The sequence below is a fragment of the Heteronotia binoei genome, chromosome 21, assembly GCF_032191835.1.
Source record: "Heteronotia binoei isolate CCM8104 ecotype False Entrance Well chromosome 21, APGP_CSIRO_Hbin_v1, whole genome shotgun sequence".
Lineage (NCBI taxonomy): Eukaryota > Metazoa > Chordata > Lepidosauria > Squamata > Gekkonidae > Heteronotia > Heteronotia binoei.
In genome coordinates, this window is record NC_083243.1 from 170,527,146 (window position 1) to 170,552,384 (window position 25,239).

Below are 25,239 nucleotides of genomic sequence, written 5' to 3' on the forward strand. Positions count from 1 at the left end.
CATATTTGGAGCATGTCCAGTTTCATTGCAGCTGAGGCATATATATGCATACGTCTCACTGTATACTAAGTTTGGAATGTATGAGTACAAGTTTGTATGTGAGAGACAAAGAGACATAAGGTGCCTTTTTGAGTTTGAGTATGCATGTGTGGAGTGGTTGGCTCCAAAATGAAGCAAGGGGGCCTACTTGATTTCTATTATTTGCTTGTTCTATTTATATATAATGCTATTAATAATATTGCCCATTGCCCTTGTATGTTTTGTCAACTCCCCGTTAATCTCCAGCAACTCTACTTTGTAATGCTGGAGCTGGATGCCCTTTTAAATAAAACCAAACTTGTTTTTCTATATTTCTGGCTGCTGTATATTTTTTAGGAAGCATAGAATTTTGCTCAAAGCTGTCATGTAGGAGCACAGGGCGGGAGATGGCCCTGCAGATGTGAGGGACAAAGGCCATGAGGGGCTTTGTATATGATAGCCAATACCTTAAAGCAAGCCCAAAAACTAATAGGCAACCAATGCAATGACTGCGGAATAGGAGTAATGTGTATAGGTGAGGTGATATGATCACCATCTTCAAGTACTTGAAGGGCTGTCATATAAAGAACGGTGTGGAGTTGTTTTCTGTTGCCCAGAAGGATGGACCAGAACCAGCGGGTTGAAATTAAAAGAGTTTTTTGACTAAACATTTGAAAGAACTTCCTGACAAAGCGGTTCCTCAGAGGAACAGGCTTTCTCAGGAGATGGTGGGCTCTCCTTTGGAGGTTTTGAAACAGACACTAGATGGCCATCTGACAGCAATGAAGATCCTGTGAATTTAGGCAGATCATGAGAGAGAGGCTAGGAAGGGTTGCATCAGTGCTTCTTCTGGGCATGGAGCAGGGGTTACTGGGTGTGTGAGTGGGGGAAATAGTTGTGAATTTCCTGCTTTGTGCATGGGGTTGGACTAGATGACCTTGGAGGGCCCTTCCAACTCTATGATTCTATGATATGATTCTCCATCTAGGTCCTAATAATAGCTGAGCCACAGTATTCTGCCTCAACTGTAGTCGGCAGTATACACTTCCCTAGGTATTGAGCCATCATGTAGTGACTATCTCAGCAGGATCAAAAAGATGATACCCACTGGAAAGTTGTGCTTCTCTGGAAAAAAAATCCCTCATCCCTCATTGTTATGCAAGAAAAAAACCCACACCCTTTAAAACTACAAGCAATCAACAGTAACGTGTAGTCCTTCTGTACATCAGCTGGCTGATTAAAAAGAGCTTGACCCACCAGTTTGCTCCCAGAAGCAAATTCCTACTTTGCCAGTGGAAATAAAGCACTCTCTACTTGTGTCTTGATCCTACTGGAATACTGTGAAGCATCAATTGAACAAAAATAGATTATAAAAGTGTTTTTCAAAACTACATTTTTAAACGTATTTATTGCAGTCCTTTTGGGAAGCTCACAGATCAAACTGCTTCAAGATGTTATGCTTCCTCATAAAATTAATGTTTTTCAGATTAATTATTAATGTCTTAAGATTTTACAGAGTTTGTGCATGCAGTGAAAAAGATCCTGCGTTTTACATAGTTTAAGTAACACAGTGTGTACTTTTCTTGGCAAGAAAGAGTAGAAGACAAGGTACTAGCAGAAATATCTGAGGGTGTCATGGAATGCTTTATTAAAAAGGCAGTAGTCTGGCTTTATGGGAGTAATCCTAATGTTTCAGATTGTTGTTTTGTGCAAGGAGGTCTGTGAACTGAAAACAGGAGCCTATAATAAATTTAATTTATTTTCACATCATTAACAAATGGCAGGTGAGCTTGGGAGCCTATTTCTAGATGGTTCTATTTCAGGACTACAGTTGTGTGTGTTTGGTGTGTGGGGTAGAGCTCATGTGGTAAAATGTAAAGAAGGAAGAAAGAAGATGAAGAGATTGGATTTATACCTTGCCTTTCACTTGGAATCTCAGAGTGGCTTACAATCTCCTTTCCCTTCCTCTCCCCAGAACAGACATCCTGTAAGGTAGGTGGGGTTGAGAGAGCTTTTTTGAGAACTATTGAGAGAACAGCTCTTTCAAGAACAGTGACTGACCCAAAATCACTCAGCAGGTGCATGTGAAGGAGTGGGGAATCAAGTTCTCCCAGATTAGAGTCCGTGTACTTAACCACTACACTAAATGGGCTCTCAAGGAGAAATTACTCTAACCTAGGCTTGCCAACTTCCAGGCAGTGGCTGGAGATCTTCTGCTATTACAACTGTAGATGATAATTTACCCTGGAGAAACTGGCTGCTTTGGAGGGTGGACTCCCCATTGAAGTGCCTCCTCTCCCCACACCCCAAACTTCTCAGGCTCTGTCCCCAGAATCTCCAGGTATCTCTCACCAGGTATCTGGCAACCCTTCTTTAAACTGAGAATTTACTCCAATATTTCAACTATTCAGACTGCATTCTGTTTATGACCTGGAATACAGCAGAAAATCCATAGCTGGCCGAAAGGAGAGTTTGGGAGAAGGAGCCATCAAGCCTCAAGCATAGAGCACTCAAGCTCTTGGTTATGCTTAATTAATTAATTATTGTATGGCAGGGTGTGTAGTATAGCCAGGAGATCCTAAGATTGTCTGGCAGCCAGAAGTTCTAGCTAGGTGGTGAGCTAGATGTTTCAAGGCTAAAGATGTTTCAGAGGTGGCTTGTCATTGCCTGCCTCTGCATCACTCCCTTGGTATTCCTTGGAGGTCACCCATCCAAATACTAGCCAGGGCCAACCCTGCTTAGCTTCCGAGATCTCACAGAATTGGGCTAGCCTGGGCTATCCAGGTCAGGGCCAGAGCCAGTTTGGTGTAGTGGTTAAGTGTGCGGACTCTTATCTGGGAGAACCGGGTTTGATTCCCCACTCCTCCATTTGCACCTGCTGGCATGGCCTTGGGTCAGCCATAGCTCTGGCAAAGGTTGTCCTTGAAAGGGCAGCTGCTGTGAGAGCTCTCTCCAGCCCCACCCACCTCACAGGGTGTCTGTTGTGGGGGAGGAAGGTAAAGGAGATTGTGAGCCACTCTGAGACTCTTCGGAGTGGAGGGCGGGATATAAATCCAATATCTTCTTCTTCTAATTACTCTAGTGGATACAAGACAATAACTCTCTCACCCCAAATTTCCTCCAGCACCCTTTTCTAGAAACACAACAATAACACTCCAGTAAGCTGGCATGGACATTCTTTATTCCATTATCAAGCAGAAAGAAATGCAAGAGGCTGACAGGCTTGTTGCAGTGGTTGCGCCTGGGAAAAGAAGGACCTGACAGATGAGATGTCTTTTTCAGTCTATCACATAAATGAGCCTCAGCAAAAGGTGAGAATGGATTTTTTTTTTTAAAGTAATTGGTTAAAGCAAAAAGGGATCTGAAAAACTCTGTGCGTGCACCACAGCCAATCAAAGCATTATGTGTAAATACTGCAAGATGAGCCTAGGACAATCCTACTGGTGGAAGATGTGACACCTACAGACAGAAAGTGAGAGGAGCAAGGAGGAAGTTATCTCATGCCTGTGGATTGTTGATGCGCCCCATGAAGATGGGGAACTTCTTCTCATTCACTACTGCAAAGATGAAAGGCTGCTGCACCTCAAAGAAATTGGCTGTACGTGCCAGGGAAATAGCTGTGGCAGCAGCTGCCTCCACTCCTTCCTCATTGATTTCCATCACAGCTCTGTGCTGGGCACTGGACACTGCCAGCTCTTCACTTTCAGAAATTCCACACAAGTTGGCATCGAAGAAAATACCATATGCTAGAGGGGAATAATGAATGGAATGAATAAATGAATATCAGCTCAGATGATATATGAACTATTCCCTTTCTTGGGAATTGCATGGCAGAAGCCTGGAACCTTAACCAGAACTATGCGAGAGCAGATCAAATAGTATAAGCCTGTACTATTTTTGTGCTACTAAGCTACTGTTAAACCAATATGTCAATAAAATTCCTGGTCTTCTAGGCCTGAAAGCACATGGCTGGTAGACTTCATTTGGCTTGGTGTGGAAAATGGGACATGGTGGTATTACCCATCTCTCCCACTATGGACATGAGGTCCAGGGAGGAGTCCACCTTGAACCTGGGAATAGTCACTACAGTCAGTTTGAAAAGGATGTGCTCCAGCTTGGTCATCACTGACTTGAAGATATCCCCACTGAGACATGCTCCTGGTCTTCTTGGCCTGAAAGCACATAGCTTGTAGACTTCATTTGGCTTGGTGTGGAAAATGGGACATGGTGGTATTCCCAGACATGCATTGGCCTGACTTGGACTGGGGCCATAGCATACATGAAGAAGGAGCACCCCCCCCCACCCCCCGCTCTTTACCTAACATGAAATGTTCCTGGGGAGATGCGATTTGCCCCATTGTGGAAACCCATGTGGCGCAGTCAGTACATGTAGTTTTCCTCAACAGGGCAAATAGTAGCTCTGCAGGGCTGTTTCAGGTTTACAAAACTGCATAGGGTGGAAGGCTTAAACCCCATCTCCCTGAGTGCCATAGTTCCAATCTAAATTGGGCCCCCACATATCTGGAGATTAAGTTTGGATCACGGAACTCCTAGCACACATTTGATCAACAGGACTCACTGAAGACAAGTGGGAAGGGCAGGACTTTGTAACGTTAATTTGTCCTAAATCATTCATACTTCCAATTAAGAGCATATCATGTAGCAGGGCTAGGAAGTACCAGCTGTGCAGACTTGACTTCCCAGTAGCTTCACAGATATCAATGAAATGGATTACATATTAGGAAAAAAGGGGTATCCAGAATCAGGGATGTAAAGTGACCTCTTCCTCAGCTTTCAGGATTTCTCCTCAGTCCACTGTGAAGATCTATTGATTTATCTCAGTTTTGCTGTTAACTAGAATGGCCATAATAGATATTAATTTGAGTCCCATTTGCTTCAGTGGGCCAAACTGAACCAGTAAGGTACATACAGAAAGGAATTAACTTGTTTACTGAGGCACAGCAATCAACATACCATAAAATAAACTCCTTTAAAAAGTTAAAAAAGAAATGTCTTGAGCTTTACCTATTTTCCCCTTTCTTTTTTTGTTTATTTTACGGTACATCGTTCCTTGTGCTTCTATAGACCATTTAACTCATTTTAGTGAAGCTACTGATTCTGTGAGTACATTATCAGCTCAGTGTGGCCCACTGGAGTAAACAGGACCTAGAATAACATGAAGCACCCATCATATGGATCTTGTGCCCCATTTCTACCTGAAGCCATTGAATGAGTTCTCTTATATCATAGGCTATATGGTGCACAAACAGCTTTCTCAGGAAAAGATAAATATGAGTTAAAGGAATATGCCTCTGGTAGATGGTATTTTCCCCATAATTCACTATGCAAAACATGAGAACATTGATGACCCTTTTTTCTTGTTTTCAATCCTTCCACCCTTTATTTCACTTTTCTTACCCATCTCTCCCACTACGGACATGAGGTCCAGGGAGGAGTCCACCTTGAACCTGGGAATAGTCACTACAGTTGGTTTGAAAGGGATGTGCTCCAGCTTGGTCATCACTGATTTGAAGATATCCCCACTGAGACGCTTCTCCACATCAGAAAGATTCTGCGACAGGAATCGAGGCATGATAATAACCAGACTCATGTTGTGGGACAGCTGCAGTTGACCAACCTAGCAAAGCAAACTGTATTAGCTTTTTATGTCTCTTCCATATTCTTATGCATCTTGCTTTAAAAATCAGTATTTACTCCTTCCTCTTCTTGGCTTAGGATCTGCAAACCACAGTTGCTTCTGCAACTTTGTGCTCTATAGTTCCTGCCGCCCACAAGATATTTGAAGGAGTTGTGTGGGTTTCCAAAGAAATCCCTAAATTGTTTTGTATGGTACATGCTAGGAGTTTAAAGATGTGTCCCACTTCAGTAGTAGGAACCTGTGCTATTCAAGGATGTTGGCAAGCGAGGAATGACACAGGACCAAATCAGACTTGGTGCTCAGAGATCCATGGTGAAATCTTCCCAGCATTTTTGAAAAAGGTCATCACGTTGAGCTTGGCTCAAGTGTAGAATGGGTCTATGATGCAAAGGGAGAAGGGGTTTAATTCTCCTACCTCTCTGCGGTATCATTAATTGTACTACCACCACCTCCTCCTTTCTAAGGCTAATATTAATGGGAATGCACATGGGAGGGAGTTGGTTCCAACTGCTGAAACCATGAGAAGGTAGAAGGGTTAATTTCCTTCTCCCCTCCAGCATTAGTCTTGAATCAGATTGAGACTTTGCACAAAAACGATTAGCCTTTTAGGCAGGTTGGGAAGACCAGTCATGGATTTCCTACTGTCTTATCTGTTTTGGCCCACTGACATGCTCCCGAGAACTTTGTAGCATAGAAATGTATTAATATTTGGAGTATAAGAAGACATCTACACTATTAATTTAAACTGGTATGAAACTGATTTAAGTTCTATGGCTTAGGGTTGCCAGGTCTGACTCAATAAATATCTGGGGACTTTAGGGGTGGAGCCAGGTGACTTTGGGGTGGAGCCAGGAGCAAGGGTGTGACAAGCATGATTGAATCTCAAAGGGAGTTCTGGCAATCACGTTTAAAGGAACCGCACACCTTTTAAATGCCTTCCCTCCGTTTGGAAATAAGAAAGGATAGGCACCTTCTTTTGGGGCTCATAGAATTGGACCCCCTGGTCCAATCTTTTTGAAACTTTTTTTTTGGGGGGGGGGGTTGAGGAGAAACACTGGATGCTGTGCTGAATATTTGGTGTCTCTACCTCAAAAAACAGCCCTCCCCCAGAGCCCCAGATACGCTTGGATCAATTCTCCATTATATCCTATGGGAATCGGACTCCATAGGGTATAATAGAATGCCCAGCAGACATTTCCCTCCCCCCCACCACCGCCACTTTCTGATGAACCTGAAGTGGGGGAAGGCCCTCTAAATTGGGAGATCCCTTGCCCCCACTTGGGGATTGGTAATGATATTACGGCTTCTTCCTAAGAACTCTGGAAACATTAATACTGCAAGGGTACTAAGTCAGAATTCACTTTTTGATGTGAATGAACTGAAGAAGCTATTTTCATTACCATCATTATATCAAATATGAATCACAAATTAACAATGTTAATTACTATTAGCCTTTGTAATCCTTGCTTTTGCTGTTTGTGTTAGCACTCATGGTGGTTAGAGGGGACTAACTGCAGGCTTGGCTAGTACTGGTGCTAGGTTAGGGGCTTTTGCTGCCACCATTGTTAGCCTAACCTGGCCAGGCAGGATGCGAGGAGATGAAGAACTGACTCTCCGCTGTAATTCTCTGGGTGCACTGTAATGCCTTCAATTTGGAGAGCCAGTTTGGTGTAGTGGTTAAGTGTGTGTACTCTTATCTGGGAGAACCAGGTTTGATTCCCCACTCCTCCACTTGCACCTGCTAGCATGGCCTTGGGTCAGCCATAGCTCTGGCAGAGGTTGTCCTTGAAAGGGCAGCTGCTGTGAGAACCCTCTCCAGCCCCACCCACCTCACAGGGTGTCTGTTGTGGGGGAGGAAGGTAAAGGAGATTGTGAGCCGCTCTGAGACTCTTTGGAGTGGAGGGCGGGATATAAATCCAATATCTTCTTCAGTATCTTCTTCTTGTTACAAGGAGTGTCTGAGGTGACGGGGAGAGTCGATTCTTCATCTCCTAGCAACCTGCCTGGCTGGGATGCTATAGTGGTTGCAGCCTCAAAAACCCAACGATGAAGTTTTACCTGGCAGCCACTCACTAATCAAACTCTTAGGGAAGCAGTTACACCAGTGGCTGCCAACCATAGTTGGCCTTTAAAATTGCACTGCCTATCTGCCTCCACCACATGCTCAATTTGAACAACTGTAGAGAAAGGAATTAAAAAACAAACAAGCACAAGTTTCTGATGCCCAGTAATGCTGCTTGGGAAAGTATAGGGACACCTAACAGTATCCATCAATAATGGGTCATGAGCATTACCTTGGCCTGCAGAGTGTGGTCAGTGAAGAAAGCCAACGGATATTTCTTACTGGTCATCATGAACACCTTGAAGGGAGGGAGGCCTGGGCGGTAGAATTTTTCCTTTGTTGTATCTTTTATCCTAAATATATTCTTCCACTTGGCTAGAAAGATAAATAACTTGGATCAGAGAGAGGTTACTTATTTATACATACAACCTAGAAAGGCTCATTAAACTGAGCTGCAAATTTTTGAAAAAGAAAATAAAAAGAAATAACATTTCGTATTTAGGAAGTTCATAGTCCAATGGCCAAACTGTATATTAAAGGGAAATCTGTGACCACGGGTGTAGAATTTCCAATTTCCCGGGGGGGTGGGGCTGGGGCTCAGCCAGAGGCATTGCTATGATAGGTCCCTAAAAGAACTGGGATCCAATGACATCATAGGGAGGAGCAGGTGACATCACAGGGAGGGGCCATTATGGTCAGTGGGGGATTTAAGGAGAAGCTCCCCAGAAATTTAGCAGGAACTCCCCTAACAACGCCCCTGGGCTGGGCCAAACCCAGGAAAAGGTGGGAGTTGGCTAGTGGTTATAGTGGTATCTCAGCAGCCTCTTGCTGTGATTCTGTTTTTGAAATTCATTTTTAGAATAGTCACTTTAAGATCTGCAAACATGAATATCATGTGCATAGGATAAACTAATGGTCACAAATTTGACAGTAAAAGGCAACACAGAAAAGCCTTTAGGGGAACTTTTTAAAAAATTTCCCTGGATGTTCATTTACAGGTGTCTTGTTTCCTCCTTATTCATAAGGGTGACACTGTACTGAAATTTACGAAATTATGGCATCACAGATACCTTCATTTGGTAAATGCATGGCTGGAGTCTCTGAGCTAGGGCAGAATAGAAAACAGTTGCTGTGTATTCAAAGCAACTGTGCCATAAAACAGCTATTCTGAGGTCCCCATTGAGTGTCCTGTGAGGTTTAAGTGTTCCACAGGTTTCTCATTCTTGTGATTCTTGATGTCAGATTTGTGGCCATTGTGTCTGGGGATCTGAAAGACTTTTTCTGACATCTATGCCTGAAGGAGTACTTCCAACGTATGCAAGAACAGAAGAACATGTCAGCCTTCCAGGACACTCAATGGGGGATCTTAAAGTAGCTGCTTGTTGCAAAGGAACTTCAGAAGCAGATGGGAATAGGAGATTGCTAGGAGTAAGGAATAGGAGAACTGCAAGCTATTACAACACTCTGAACAATGGAACCCCCAGGACTTAACAGAGATATTGACTTCTCTCACTATACATGCTAAGTCACTCAGTTTTCACTTTGAACCAAGGGCATAGCCAGAATTTTTTAGGTTGGGGGGCTGTTTAAAAAGTTCAGGGGGCACCTGAATTTTTTAAAAGTGCCCCCACCTTAAAAAATCTCAACTATGCCCCCCACTTGACCTTCCCTCCCCACCACCCCACTCCTGCCACAGCTTGAGGGCCAACCGTCTCCCCCTTTCAAATCACGTGAGAGGGGGTGTCAGAATCATTTAAAGAACCTGCCGACCAGATGGTCAGTGGGGTCTTTAAATCACTTGGGGAAGCTGGTGGATGTTCCTACTGCCTCCTGCATGATTTGAATCATGGGGGGGGGGGGGTGGCTTTTAAATTGAATATGGAGGCTGGGGTCTGCTCTTACTGCCCCTCCCATGCAATTTGAATCATGGGAGGCAGCCCTGAAGCTGCAGAGGACATAGGAAAGGAAGGCCTCAGGCTTCTCCTTCCCTCCATGATTCAAATCGGGGGGGGGGGATGGTAGGAGCAGCCCCTGGACTCCACATGTGATTTAAAGTCCCCACCAACCAGCTGATTGCCCTTTAAATGGCATGGGGAGCCTGGTGGGTGCTCCTGCCCCCCCTCTGGTGCAATCTGTATCACGGGGGAGGGAGGAGGCCACAGCACAGGCCCTGATGGCTGGATCGGAACTCTGAGCTGGGGGCCCTGCCAAGAAGTTGGGGTGGGGCCTCCATAGCTCACCCACCCCCGTGTCTACGGGCTTGCTTTGAACTGGAATCGGAAAAATTATATTAAAAACCATCTGAAAAAGAGGAACTCATTCTCTAGCAGGCTGCACAACACAGCCCTGGAGCCACAGGGCTTATAGATTGGGAGCAGGTACAGGCATGGTTTATGAGAAGCAAGTGGCAAATGCTGACGTGAAGCTGTCCACAATTAAGACTCTGCACTGGCATTGCCAAGGATAGTCTGCCACTGAGGGCTTCAAGGCCAAGGTCAGCTTTGTATCTGTGGGGCTGGGAGGTCTGAGGAGTTCCTACTTACAGTGAAAGTAGACAGCATTGACAAGCACAATCTGGACATCTGAATCCAGCTGATCCAAGAGCTTTTTGATTTTGTAGTTTGTATTTCTTCTCACCCAGTCATTGATTTCATTTACATCACTGGCACTGTCATTAGTGAGACTCCGCAGCACAGTGCGATAGAATTTTTGTGACAGCTGGTAGAAATCACTGTTCCAGGTGAGCCCTGTATATCAGAAAACCCAGGAAAGACAATCTGAAATATCTCCTTAGTAGAAAGTAATATGCCTTGCTCTGTGGGATTATTTTGACAGGTTTCACCTAATCCAAACGAAGAGCAAGGGAATTATATTAATAACTATAACTACTGAAAAGGACCTGAAAGATTTTCTTTGATCAAAAGGATTTGCAGATTATGCATGGTAAGAACAGCATCATATGCATATTAGCCATAATTAGTGTTACCACATGTCTGAGATTAACTTCTGTAACTGAGCATGAATGGAGAATCTGGAAATCTCTCATTATAATCTTAGTTCAGACATGCATTTATTTTAATGTTTAAATCAGGGGGTTTTTTTGTAGCAGGAACTTCTTTGCATATTAGGCTACACCAGGACTTTTTTTTTTGTAGAAAAAGCCCAGCACGAACTTATTTATATATTAGGCCACACCCCTGATATCACCATTGTTTCACACAGGGCTTTTTTTGTGCAAAAAGCCCAGCAGGAACTCATTTGCATATCAGGCCACACCCCCCAGTGCCAAGTCAGCCAGAACTCCATTCCTGTGGGTTCCTGCTCAAAAAAGTCCTGGATTACACCCCCCGATGCAGCCAGTGCTCCAAGAGCTTACAGTAGGCCCTGTAAAAAGAGGCCTGTAAGCTCTTGGAGGATTGGCTACATCAGGGGGGTGTAGCCTAATATGCAAAGGAGTTCTTGCTACAAAAAAAGCCCTGGTTTAAATTAAACCAAGCACATTCTCTTTCAACCCCCAGTCTATATGGTAGTAATAATAATACAGTCATAACTTAAAGGGTTGTTGTATGGATTATTGAGACAATATAAGTGAAATATACTGAAAACCTAGGAAATGTGCTACACAAATATCGAGAAGTAATATCCCATAAACATGATACCACCATTAGTATTCCCACTGCCCCACTGATTACATATATACTCTTGTAATATTAAATGATGGACTATAGCTCCACCTGATTAACAACCACTGATGATAACACAATGCAGTACTTACGAACACAATCTTTCACGGAAGTTAACATTAGAGACTATAACAACGCCAATTATATATAATATTTGTTTCCTTGGTGAGAAATTTATTTGGGCATCTTGTTCCCATTTTTCTCTTCAATGAGGCCCCGATATGGCTAATAAAAATACAGTTTAAAGGATTAAAGGTGTCTGATATACTACAAAACTATAGGGAATAGCAACTCTCATGCTTGGGTACACGCTCCCAAAGAGTGTTAAAAGCATTCACATGACACTTGTCTTGTACCTACTATCAGCAGATAAATCTGAGAAATTATGACCTTATTATGCCCCAAAGTGTTCCTCATAACCTTACTTTTGTGTATCAGGTAACTCCCCCAACTTATTCCCATGAATGCATCCACGTGTTCAATAGAGTAATAATGCCAATTTTGTTACTTACTTATTCTTCATAGTATTTAATGATGTAGGTGTAGCATAGGTGAGATGGAAAATGAATAAAATATATATAATTCAATCATAATTCTGAAAGATATAAATTGGTTGTTGACAAACAGAGCCAGTTCAGGCTTAATGTTTTGTGCTCCTGGATTCAATTTTTAAGATCATCATGTGAGTGTCTGCATGAACAAAAGTTAGCCAGTTTGTTCTCCATGAACCTTCCAATAGTTAAAATCTTTTTATAACACTTGGGCTCAGTTTAAAATGCTGTTGCACTGATGAAGAAGTTCCACATATAGGTGCTGCTGCTCATATGATCATTACCAAAATCTATGATCATTATAATGTAGAAAATAAGAAGACAACATTCATCACTCCATCTTGAGAAGAACATACTTCTTCTCCCCACAACCCTTTCCTCATACTACAACTTTGGGATCTTTCATAGGGGTATATTTCTCAGAGGACTCCAAATCACATTTTAAAAAACAGGATTATGTCCAGTGTTAATATCAAGAGATGGAGCACCTGCTTTCCTTCCCTCAAACTGTTTCTACAGAGTAATTCCAGTAATCTAATATTATGCTAATATTATGAACAAAACAGGAGTCAGTTGCACCTTTAAGTCCAACCAAGTTTTATTGAGAACGTTAAGCTTTCATGTGCTCTCTAAGCACACTTCATCAGATGAGGGGATCAGGTATTATGGGCTGAAATACATGCAGTTTGTTGTTTAAGAGTGCAAACTGGCTGTGGTCACATGATAAAACTGCGTGGCTTGGCCATTTGGTCTGGATAGCCATAAAAGGTAATAAAGTTCCCTGCCAATTGGTGTTCTTGCAAATCACAGAGGGACATGTATTTCCTAGTTGCAGGCTACCTAATTTACTTATCAGCAATAATCTATACAATATAAACATCATTCTAGTCTGCCGTTACATAAAATGAAAATGGGTTAGGTATATATAATGAGATGAATAGCCAATATCCTTTGTTTGAGTATGTCAATATAAAACATTATTCTGATACACTATTATAAAAGAGAAATGCATTGGAATACTGTGAATGTATAGCTATACTCACTGAGAGTGGGTTTATCATATGTAATGAGATAAAAAACCAATATCCCTGTTCAGTCGTGGGGAGGTGTCCCAAGTTTCATAATAATTTGTAATTCAGCAATTTCTCTCTCCATTCTGTTCTTGAAGTTCCTTTGCAGTAAAACAGCTACCTTGGGGTCACCCACTGAATGCTTTGGAAGGTTAAGAAGAGAGCCAGTTTGGTGTAGTGGTTAAGTGTGTGGACTCTTATCTGGGAGAACCGGGTTTGATACCCCACTCCTCCACTTGCACCTGCTGGAACGGCCTTGGGTGAGCCATAGCTCTAACAGAGGTTGTCCTTGAAAGGGCAGCTGCTGTGAGAGCCCTCTCAGCCCCATCCACCCCACAGGGTGTCTGTTGTGGGGGGAGAAGATATAGGAGATTGTAAGCCACTCTGAGTCTCTGATTCAGGGAGAAGGGTGGAGTATAATCTGCAATTCTTCTTCTTCTTCTTCTAAAGTGTTCTCCCACAGATTTCTCAGTTCTGTAATTCCTAATGGCAGATTTGTGTCCATTTATCCTTTGGCGCAGGGTTTGTCCTGTTTGCTCTATGTAGAGAGCTATGTAGAGAAATGCCCTTCAGTCTGATGAAATGTGCTTAGAGAGCACATGAAAGCTTACATTCTCAATAAAACTTGGTTGGACTTAAAGGTGCCACTTGACTCCTGCTTTGTTCAACTGCTTCAGACCAACACGGCTGCCCTCTTGGATCTATGCTAATATTATGAAACTCACATCTCTGTGAATAAAGCCAGGTCTATACACCCAGAAGAGTGGAGCAATAATGAGGTGTTAGAATGTCCTGTGTTAGAATGGCCTTCAAATTGCAGGTGAAGAAATTACATTTCTCAAAATTCCCCTACATTAATAGTTCCCTAGACCTGGAAAACTAGCACAGCATGTGAAGTTTTAACATGGGGAGACATCACAAAAGTTACCCACCTGAAATCTGAAGTGGTATGGTCCATTTGAACAGAATAGTTCCAACTCATAGACAGACCAGGTAGAGGAACTTACTCCTCTTGGAACTGGCAATTTACTCACTTGGTTGGGCAAAAATTGCAGAGGCTGCCTTCATGGCTTCTGATTTGCGGAATGTACTCATTACATCGTGGACACAAGTGAATTCTTTAGGGTAGGAGAGCAGATTCTCAAGATCTTCTTTGGTTTGTCCATGAGCTCCTGTAAGGCAAAGGTATTACACAGAAAGAATGTAACTGGGCAGGCCAAGACCTCTTTCATCCAGGTGTTTTTTAAATGCACGATTGCTCTCTGTTCTCTTAGATTAGAAGTTGCTACGTTTTGTCATGGTAGCAATCAAAGTTTATTTGTACAGTGCTTTATTACTTGTTAAAGTGTAATAGTTTTTCCAATATGTTAAAAACTGCTACGAAAAGTGGGGGTGGCTTTGTGACTGACGCATGAAACAGTCAAGCTATATTGTTCGTGGCCTGCCTTCAAGGAAGAGGGGTTATGGTTTCATGAATGATAAAAGGGCTGGCGACTCACAATTGTGCAAATGAAGGTTCTGTTGAAAATTAAAAGAAACTGAAATTGAATTTGATCTGGGGAAGGAAGATGATGTGGATGCAAAAAAAAACCTGTGCACTAACCTCTGAAATTATGTATATTTGCACACATTCTACAAAATCATAGAGGGTTCCCTGTATAATAGTCAGATGTGTGATTAGTGATTGAGGAGTGATTAGTGAAAAGGAGATTGAGGAAGAATCGCACTGCTACAGCACCAACCCCAAATCAGACTTTTCCCTGCAGCCACTGTGGCCGGATCTGCCTGTCTCGCATTGGTTTTGTCAGCCACCAGCGAGCCTGCAGCAGACGTGGACTACTGCACCCTTCTTAAATCTTCGTTCGCGAAGTCAAGCCGAGAGAGAGAGAGAGATTAGTGAAGAGGCAAACAGACTAAAATGAACAGGAATGAAAGAAAATGGAAGGAACAGCAGGACCAGATTTACATGGTTGTTGAGGGGGGGCAAGTTTAAAAAATGATGCCTTCTTATGGGCCCTTTCTATTTTATGGGCTCATAGAATAGAATGGACTCCATACCCAATTTGGTGGCCCCCCTCTGGTGGCACCCAGGGCAAGCACCCCTTCTGCTCCCCCCAAATCTGGCCCTGGGGAACAGGATTCACAATTTGATTTTCAAATTGTTAGGGCAAAAGAATTGGCAAGAAATACACAGAGTACCCATGAAGTCCCATCACTAACAATCAGCACACGGGAAGGTGCTTTAAGTAAATTAATGACAAAGGTGGTGTAGCAAGTCACAGTTATAGCGTAAGAACAATAAAACAGAGCTGTGAGCTAAACAGGTGGAAATGTGCGGGGGAGCAAATGAGGAATCTGTACAAAGGGTATGAGGACTGCTTCTTAAGTTACATTTTCTCTATGAGAAAACCTTTGTTTAGTAAATGATATATACATACAGCAATGCTTACAATGTGAAAGGTTTTCTTTCCACGAGTGCATGAGCAAAATTTTAAGCACTGGGGCTCCTCATTTTGTGTAATCACAGAGGAAACACAAAAGGCAGCTCTTCATATATATTGTGATATATGGATCGATTCCCCACTAGGCTTGTTCCGACGTTGGAGGTCTTTTTCTCCCAATGCTTCAGTCTGGTTTTGCACAAGCTGCTGTGTTGCAGCGAATTGGCCCGCCTCTTTCCCGCAGCAAGCAAGATCCTCTGAGAACCAGTTTCTGCTTGCCACGGGACAGTTTGTGCGAAATCGAACAGAAGACTTGGAGGGTGGGGGGAGAAGAGCTTCGATGCTGGAACAAGCCTAGTGGGAAATTGGTCCTTTTTTTTTAAAAAAAAAAATGTGAACTGTATTTTAACATTTTTTTTTAAACTAGCCGTCTTGAGGTTGTAATAATTTCGTTCAGGCATGAGAATGAAGAGTTACCTAGCAAGAGGTTAGAAAGCATCATGGAGATACTGAAGGGCGAGAAGACCAGATTAGAGTCACTCTCCTCATACTGTATTGCTGCCGTATAGAAATTGATTGCAAATTCACTTAGAGCTTCAGCCAACTTTAATTCATCCTCCACTGTGGATTCATTACATGATGACCATGGATTACTGAGAGGCTGGCATCGTCGGGGCGGGTTACTGTCAGTTGTCTCTGTTGTAGGAACTATGGTAGGCTTTGTTGTGGCTGCACCCTCAAAGGATGGCTCTGTGGCATTCAGACATTCCAATAAGAGGTTTCCAGGGAGTCTTGCCAGTTGACATGCCTTTGTAATACTTTCACTTTCTTCTTCCCTACTTGCTGTGTTAGATTCAGCTTTCAAGTCAGCAGTTTCCTCATTCCTTGTAATTGCTTCTACTAGCCCTTCTTCTGGATTCCTCAGATTCTTGCTTCTGTTGTTTTCATTGTAATCTGAAGTCACCTGTCATACAGGAAGTAGTCAAATGATGTACAACTTACCATGTTTAAGAATGTACTGCTATTAAACTAGTGTTTTTACCCATCAACAATGACAAGGGTATTGTGCACTGTTCTCTAGTCTCTGTTTCCTGGGCCTGGAATTTCAAACCACAAATCAACTATGATCTTTTCCTTTCCTTTTGTCCAGTAAAAGCTCTATGAGGCATAGATCTCAAGCAGTGGATAGTTACTATAAATCATTTATTACCCAATAGACCAAAAGGTAAAAACACATGTTGGACTCATTCTTGTGAATTTTCTTTACAATATTTCTTTAAGGAGATGCTTGAACTGTTGATGGAGCACACCTGGAGGCTGTTAATGGATTTATTTTTATTCTGTGTAGCTTGTGTTCAGACACTTTGAGATTTTTTGAAATTGACAAAGAGAAAGAGTTCTAAGCATCCTGCTTGGTGTGAGCTATTTTCATATTGTTATAAGAGGTGTGTTCTTTATGGTTATTTCTCCTGGTGATTTTGCACGTATTATTATTGTTCTTTCATGTATGTTTTACAATTGCTATAGTTTTTCCAGTGTCGACTGGAAGGCGGCTCTACTCTTTGAGAAAGTATCTGCAAAATGAGGCTATTTAATGCCTGGGTGACGGTGGGACTGGGAATGTGTCTGGGACTTGTTCTTTGGGACCACAGACAAAAAATTTCTACATGAATTGTTTCTCATTGGATTTCTACATGAATTGTTTCTGAGACCCTGATTGTACAGACTTTGGTGACTTAGAGGAATGAGAGCCCATTGGCCAGAAGGTCAGTCACCCAATGCATGGGACACATTGGTGTGGGAGCCCAGTGAAGTCCCACCCAGGTACTTCTTTATAAGACCTGCCTGGAGACCCCCAAGGAGGAAGGAGGCCAGGTCTTGTTCTCAAAGCCAGAGAGCAGGCAGAGGCCAGAGAGAGAAAGAACAAGGGTGAAGGAATATCGCACTCCTCCCCATTGCTGAGGCATTGCTCACAGACATACTGGAAAAGGAGAAGGTGGAAGGCGTTCCTGTTCTGGCTTCAGTGCAGCGACATCGAGGGGGAATCGCAGCGCTTGCGATCCCCCTCAAATTGCACACGTTGAGGTGATCTGGACACCCGGATACCCGAAGGGACTCCAGAAGAGGAGTCTCTAAGCATGGGATGCGACAAAACCCAGGACTTTCAGCGACAGCGGAGTCCTGGGACTCCTTGTTTATCCTGAAGCCTCACCGTTGCAATTGCCATTTTGTGTGGCATCAGCTGTAGCTACCAGTAACAGAACTGCTCGATGTTAAAGTGTTTTGCTACTACAACCAGCAAAACCCTGCCTTGCAAGTAAATCTCTCTTGCAATGTTACCTACCAGCTAAACTTTCACTATTATACCAAATTTGACTGTTCAATACGAGGGGGAAGACCCCCCCCCCCAAGTAAGATTGGCTTTCAAACTTAAAAGAACAAATTTGCAACAACTGTTATTATTTTAAATAAAAGAAATTGTAGCGAATATTTACTTATGGATGGATTTGGTACAAAATTAAACACAGTATTGGGACTTACAATACAATAATATTATGAGAAAAGGCTTGATGCAACTCTTTTATGTGACAAACTTATCTTGTGATCTGTCTAGACTGATCTAATTTCTATTAGAACTCAGGAGAAGAAAACTCTTAATTGGAAACTTGGAAGAATTTGCTAATTGAGACTTCAAGCTGGATTTTTGGTCTTAATTGTTTTGCTATTGGGTTGTTTCATATTGAGAAGGAGATGGCATTTCAAACTGAAGTGAATGCTCAAGAGGATTTCATGGCCACCATCTTCTCTATTCAGCAGGGAATTGGCTCTTTAACAAAACTCATATCAAACTGTTTTCAAAAGCTTCTGGACAAATGTGGTGAAACCAATAATATCCAGGATTTGGCATCTCAAGGTGTACAAGAGATACCTTACGAATTGGAAGAAGCTGATATACAAGTGTGTGAGAATGTATTGTGCAAAGGCGAAATGGAAGAGGCCTCTGATTTTTTGTGGCAGAAAGAGAAAACACAAATCACCGAGATAAAGAAACAGAAAAGCGACGTCGACACGGCTTGCAAGCTTGCTGTAATATTGGTCAAGATTAAAGGAAGAAATTTGTGGATTCTAGCAAAGAAAGACCCAAGAGAATGAAAATGTGGAAGAGTTTTAAGAAAAAAAGACTATAAGACTGTTCTTTAACGGTCATAACAGGAGGCTTAAAATGCCTGCTCCCAATATTCCCAGTTACTCTGGTATATTTATGGGATTATTTTGTAGCACAATAAATCCTGGACACCATCTGGAGACTCAACTATTTCTGGAAAATACCTATAAGGTAACTCCTCTTTGCATATAATGATGTACTTATTGTCTCTAATGCTATCTCAGGGCACTGCATTAGTTAGAAACTACTGATTTACTGTAATTTCTTTTTTATACTATGGTAAAACTGTTACACTGCTGCATGGTAGGCAGTGGTTATGGATCAAGATGAAGAATTCTGTGCAGGCTGGAAGTGGGTGCACAATACAGGAGAGATGCAGAAGTTACTTTCACAAGGGACCTTTTGGTTAGGCAGGACGAGAAAGAAGACTAACAGCAAGCCCTTGCTGCAGAGCACAGGCAGTACCCAGAGTACAAAGAGATCAAGGATGGAAGACAGAGTCTCTTTGCCAATGTGAGCTCTCAGGATGAGTGCATGTAGGGGTCCCTGACAGCCCAACAAGTTCAGATTCTCACAGTGACAGCTCTCCAGGGGAAAGGGCTGACTGGCTTGGAGACAGGAGGCTGAGCAGTGTTGCAGGAACAATGGACCTCAGTGGTGCAGACTGGACTACAGCTGAAAGGGTTCAGTTGTCAGGAGATTACCATGGTAGATGAAATAACAGGCTGATCCAGTTTGGTGTAGTGGTTAAGTGTGCGGACTCTTATCTGGGAGAACCGGGTTTGATTCCCCACTCCTCCACTTGCACCTGCTGGAATGGCCTTGGGTCAGCCATAGCTCTGGCAGAGGTTGTCCTTGAAAGGGCAGCTGCTGTGAGAGCCCTCTCAGCCCCACCCACCTCACAGGGTGACTGTTGTGGGGGGAGAAGATACAGGAGATTGTAAGCCGCTCTGAGTCTCTGATTCAGAGAGAAGGGCGGGGTAAAAATCTGCAATTCTTCTTCTTCTTCTGATCAGAGTGACCGTACCAACCAGATGCTTTGCAGGGGAGAGCAGAGCTGCAACTAGCTCTCATTAGGATGGCCCGCAATTGCGAGTCTTCACCTAGAAGAAATATGTCTCAACTTGCAAGCAGAGGAGGCACAGATGGTGTTTGCTGTAGTAAGAAGTGGACAGTCAATGCAGCAATGGAAGGGAGATAGAGAGCAACCCCCAACCCTGACAAGGTGGACTACAAATCTTTGTCATGATAGGAGGAGGAGGGCCTGGACATGGCGGTCTTCCTCATGAACTTTGAACAAGCATGCAATTTCCAATCGCTCTAGAAGGCAGAGGGTGCTAGCTCCACAGGTGTTGGGCTATCTGTCAGAGCTATTGGGAACGACATGGCCTGGCAAGCTGGTGTACTGTGCTTTAAAGCTGTTCCACTACAGCCATAAATCAATGTTCTTCTGTCTTTTGCAATCGATAAATGTTATTCAAAAAGAGACTGTGTTGTAATCTAGCTGGAATTTTGAAAAATAACTATTTTTATTGAATATTTACTAAGGGGAGGGACGGTGGCTAGGGGAGGGACGGTGGCTCAGTGGTAGAGCATCTGCTTGGGAAGCAGAAGGTCCCAGGTTCAATCCCCGGCATCTCCAAAAAAGGGTCCAGGCAAATAGGTGTGAAAAACCTCAGCTGGAGACCCTGGAGAGCCGCTGCCAGTCTGAGAAGACAAGACTGACTTTGATGGACCGAGGGTCTGATTCAGTAGAAGGCAGCTTCATATGTTCATATGTTCAAGTGTTCTAGATGTGATTTACTGCCCTAAACAGTTCCATTGGAGCGACGTCAGGGCACATAAATCTCAAAAATAAGTATATCAATTAATCAATCAGTACCCAAACCAGTAATACATTGATTTTCAGCTGTGCTTTTACACCGTAATACATATATGCTATACTCAAAACTGCTCTGGAAAGCCTGGAAAATTAACAGCCAAACTGAATGTAATGATGCCTACAGATCTAGCCTGTGGACACTGATACCATTTTAGAGTTGAATTTGGCCATTGTGAGGCTGTTTTGGCTCTTGAAAAAGCATGCCCCGGGGGTGGGATAAGATCACCTCTTCCTACCACACCGAGGGATCAGGCCTTTATAGTATTTTTAAATGGCTGAATTTAGCTCTAAAATGGTGTAAAATCTAGTCTGGCACTGAGATAATGCTTATGAATTATTTTGACTTATCTTCAGTTACAATAAATGAAATGAAATGAATGAAGGCACAAATCTCTAAGCTAGAGAAACAGTTCCTAGTTGAACTCTCAGAGCTGTTGTCTCGCAATGAATATAAACGTTGCTGGAAGCTAAACTGTGAAGATGTTAGGAGCAGTAGAAAAAGGTGATATAGCTCTAATCCATGTTACCAGAAATACCTGGAAGGAAGGGAACTTCAGAGGGAAGAGCCGCCAGAACCAATTTTCCTTAATTGCGCTGCTGTTGTTCTGCTGCTGTGAAGGTCCTTCAGTACTATCCACCATCTTTAATTAAGACACACATACACATGAATCATTGGACATTTTATCATTGTAACCAATAAATATGCATCCTCTTTTAAAAGAAACTGGGCTCAGATTGGGATAGTTTTTAGCATGTGTTTGAAGAATTAATGGGAAGTAGGCCTTTTGGGCAACAGGCATGGGGAAAGAATGTCCTGTCCCTTTAATAGAGGCTTAATGGGTATGATCAGCTGAAGCTTTTGGCATGGATGGATATAAATAACATTGCATGGTAAATAATGTCCCATCCCAATGTGACGATTCTCCAATCTATGTAAAGCTGCTTTTTCTGTTGGAACACTTTCTACTTCTGAGGAAGCAAGTGCAAAACGAAAATGGAAGCCGGCAAGTTCATAAGGCTAAACTGAAGTCCAAAGCAGATTGATGCTTAAAGCTGCAGATGGAAGAATAAAGCTGTAAAGGCTAGGCTGAAATTCAAAGCAGCCTTCAGAGTGAAGGCTAAAACACTGAGCTGAAGGCTACATAGGCTGAAGTCTGTACAAATATCCTATGGACCTCTGACTTATAATGTGAAGCCTAGTACTTTCCATTTAAAGGAAACTTAATAGGGCTGCATCTTATAAAAACAATGCATATTAGGTACGTTATGTATGGGGACCTTTATGTTTCAGTATATAATGACTAAATGTTATATTTGCCAATGATATACTGTTTATGACTCAATGAAAATTTCTAGGATATAAATAATAGACATAGTTCCTTAATAAGCACTCAGATACTTTTGTGGTAGCACTTGAGAGTTTTTCATAAGATAGTAGGTTTAATAAAATTATCACAATAAATTTATATTAATTTTATTTGTTCATAGGTTAGTTATTTTCACAGATTTTTTCCCCTTCATATTCTATGGGTCAAGTACTATGACATATAGGGAGTACACATCAAAATGTACTTATGTAAAATTCAAATGTAACCAAATTCACACACACACCCCAGAAATATACTTCCAATCCCACTAAGAGTTTATAAAGTATTTTTCCTGATTAGTTCCTTTTATCCTCACAATAACCTTGTGAAAGGATGGCTTGCCCAAATCACCCAGTAACTTTCATGGGAATGTGGGATTTGAATCTGGATCGCCTTCATTCTAGTCTAGCACTCTAACTGCTATAGCATACTGGCTTCATTCTAGTCTAGCACTCTAACTGCTATAGCATACTGGCTCTCAGTTCCACAATATCTGTAATATTTTAGGAATCCCAAGTCCTACATTCTGTCAAACGTTCAGATGAATTTTAATACAACAGTTTTACACTGTAGCCTTCCTTTCAAATTATTTTGCTAGGCTATTCAGATCAGCTATACTACCTTGGGAAGGGATCATCTAGAAGAAGAAGAAGATATTGGATTTATATCCCGCCCTCCACTCCGAAGAGTCTCAGAGCGGCTCACAATCTCCTTTACCTTCCTCCCCCACAACAAACACCCTGTGAGGTGGGTGGGGCTGGAGAGGGCTCTCACAGCTGCTGCCCTTTCAAGGACAACCTCTGCCAGAGCTATGGCTGACCCAAGGCCATTCCAGCAGGTGCAAGTGGAGGAGTGGGGAATCAAACCCGGTTCTCCCAGATAAGAGTCTGCACACTTAACCACTACACCAAACTTCTCCATCTATTTGGTAAATCTTCAGTGTGACCTGATGGGCAGCACAGAAATCAGATTGATTATATACTCTGCAATCAAAGATGGAGAAGCTCCTAACAGTCAGCAAAAACAAGACCTGGAGCTGACTGTGGCTCAGATCATGAGCTACTCATTGCAAAATTCAGGCTTAAACTGAAGAAAACTGGGGAAGCCATTAGGGCATTCAGGTTTGACCTTGATCACATCCCTTATGAATATACAGTGGAGGTGAAGGATAGGTTTAAGGAACTAGAGTTGATAGACAGAGTGCCTGAAGAACTATGGATGGAGGTTCGTGACATTGTACAGAAGGTAGCAATCAGTACCATCCCAAAGAAAAAGAAATGCAAGAAAGTAAAGTGGCTGTCTGATGAGACTTTACAAATAGCTGAGGAAAGAAGGAAAGCAAAAGGCAAAGGTGAAAAGGGAAAATTCACCCAACTGAATGCAGATTTCCAGAGAACAGCAAGGAGAGATAAGGAGACCTTCCTGAAGGAACAATGCAAAGCATTAGAGAAAATAATAGAATGGGAAGGATAAGAGATCTCTTCAAGAAAATTGAATAAATCAAGGAAACATTTCATGCAAAGATGGCCATGATAAAGGACAAAAATGGTAGGGACCTAGAAGCAGAAGAGATCAGGAAGAGGTGGCAAGAATACACAGAAGAATTATACAAGAAGGATCTCAATGACCTTGACAACCAAGACAGTGAAATCGCTGACCTTGAGCCAGACTGTGTGACTGAACAACAACAGTGTGACTTATGAAATAATATGTCCACAATACCCACATGGGATTAGCCTGTTGACAGCCAAGCATTTTAGTCTCCCAGGGTGCTCCAATGATTAATTAAAAGTCATCATTTTTCAACAAACTGTTGGATTAGAATTCCTCAAGAAGTTTGATAGCACTTCCCAAGGATTTAACAAGGACCTGGGAATACTTAGTCATTAAAGATTTGCAAAGCTAGGGAAATTGCATAATCTCCAATTATTGTTGCTGTGAATGGTCTCTGTACATTTCTTGATTGCATCTGAATATTCTACAACTATGCTTCACCCTATACTTACTGTATTTCATAGCTCTTTAACACTGCTGTTTACAACTTATTTTTTCATAACCACATAGCTATATGTCTGCCAAGTGAGGATGCACTTCATGCATCTGATGAAGTGCATCCTATAGGCCAGAGGTGGCCACACTTACTTAATATAAAAGCCACATAGAATAAACGTCAGATGTTTGAGAGCCACAAGACATGAATGTCAGATGTTTGAGAGTGACAAAAAAGGAAGGAAGGAAGGAAGGAAGGAAGGAAGGAAGGAAGGAAGGAAGGAAGGAAGGAAGGAAGGAAGGAAGGAAGGAAACTAACTTTAAATGCATTCTCCAAGCCAGCCAATGGTATGGTTGGGGCATCAAGAGTCACACAATATGTGTGAAAGAGCCACATGTGGCTCCTGAGCCGCAGTTTGTTCACCTCTGCTATAGGCCATGGAAGATTAAGATAGATTAAAAACTTGTTAATCTTTAAAGTGCCATAATGCTCCAGTTTATTCCAAATGCAGGTTTAGCCAGGAGATGGTGAACACTGGGACATTCCATGTTTGAAACAGTGTGTCTTCCTACTGTTCCAGTATACTGCCTGAGTTGTAGAATAATTATTCTGCCCCCACTCCCTTAAATATTAAGGCTTCACAATGGAAGCCCATGACCACAACTCTGAGTATAACGAAGTTTAAATACTGCATTTTGTTCCTATATTAGGGGTTGGGGTTGGGAAATAGATGCAAAATACTGCTACTTACCCATTCTATACTTATCACAGTAGGGACCAGATATATGAAGATCAGCCAGGTCTTCATGGTGGCAGACAACCTGCCAAAGAAATACACTTGTATTTAATTCCAGCAGAAGATGACTGTGCTTGTCCTTCTTCAACTGTCTTGACTGTCAGGTACTCATGTGGCTCTTCCCTTAAGGAATTCCAAAGGATATCCACTCCAGTCACTTGCTTTCTCTCTCTCTCTCTCTCTCTGTCTGGTATAACTTCTTTCCCTCCTCCTCTGGCTGCCTGCAGGCTCTTTTCTCCCATTTTTCGCAATCCCTGATCACATGTCTAAGAAAAACATTGGTTTCACTTTATCTAGGGGAATTCCATTTCCCTAGCTCCTCTAGTTGGAAGGAAATAATTAGCCTGTGGAGCGAACTGGGAAGCTGCCAATTAAAACAAAAAAGATACAAGTTCCTCAATAGAAGAGAAGTAAAATATCAAGAAATTACCTTCTTTTCAATCTATAGGACCCAAACGTTATAACACACCTTAGCTCAGCTGCATATCCAGAGTGAAGTATGAGAGAGGAAGGAGCTGGCAGGGAGACTTCACATCCCATTGGCTGCTAGAGGC

General features: G+C 42.4%; 1 protein-coding gene across 2 annotated transcripts; it reads right to left on the minus strand.

Annotated features, from left to right (window-relative positions):
* Positions 1-3,182: 3,182 nt before the first annotated feature.
* Positions 3,183-25,239, minus strand: SERPING1 (serpin family G member 1). Of its 2 annotated transcripts, XM_060262671.1 has the most exons (9): positions 25,116-25,239; positions 24,641-24,710; positions 21,069-21,173; positions 15,962-16,448; positions 14,078-14,215; positions 10,283-10,486; positions 7,972-8,114; positions 5,437-5,656; positions 3,183-3,764 (listed from the first exon to the last, which is right to left on the minus strand). In XM_060262671.1, the coding sequence occupies exons 1-9, from the start codon at positions 25,223-25,225 to the stop codon at positions 3,517-3,519; spliced, it is 1,725 nt and encodes a 574-aa protein (XP_060118654.1). In that variant the 5' UTR covers positions 25,226-25,239; the 3' UTR covers positions 3,183-3,516. The 2 variants fall into 2 exon arrangements, with proteins under 2 accessions (XP_060118654.1, XP_060118655.1); XM_060262672.1 differs by lacking the exon at positions 21,069-21,173 and having other exon boundaries at positions 25,116-25,173.

Coding starts and splice junctions, on each gene's coding strand:
- SERPING1 (XM_060262671.1), bottom strand. CDS start 25,225: ATGGGATGTGAAGTCTCCCTGCCAGCTCCTTCCTCTCTCATACTTCAC. Junction 16,449..21,068: donor TGAAGTTCCCTTCCTTCCAG/GTATTTCTGGTA, acceptor CCTGTATGACAG/GTGACTTCAGATTACAATGA. Junction 14,216..15,961: donor GCTTTCTAACCTCTTGCTAG/GTAACTCTTCAT, acceptor TTTGCCTTACAG/GAGCTCATGGACAAACCAAA.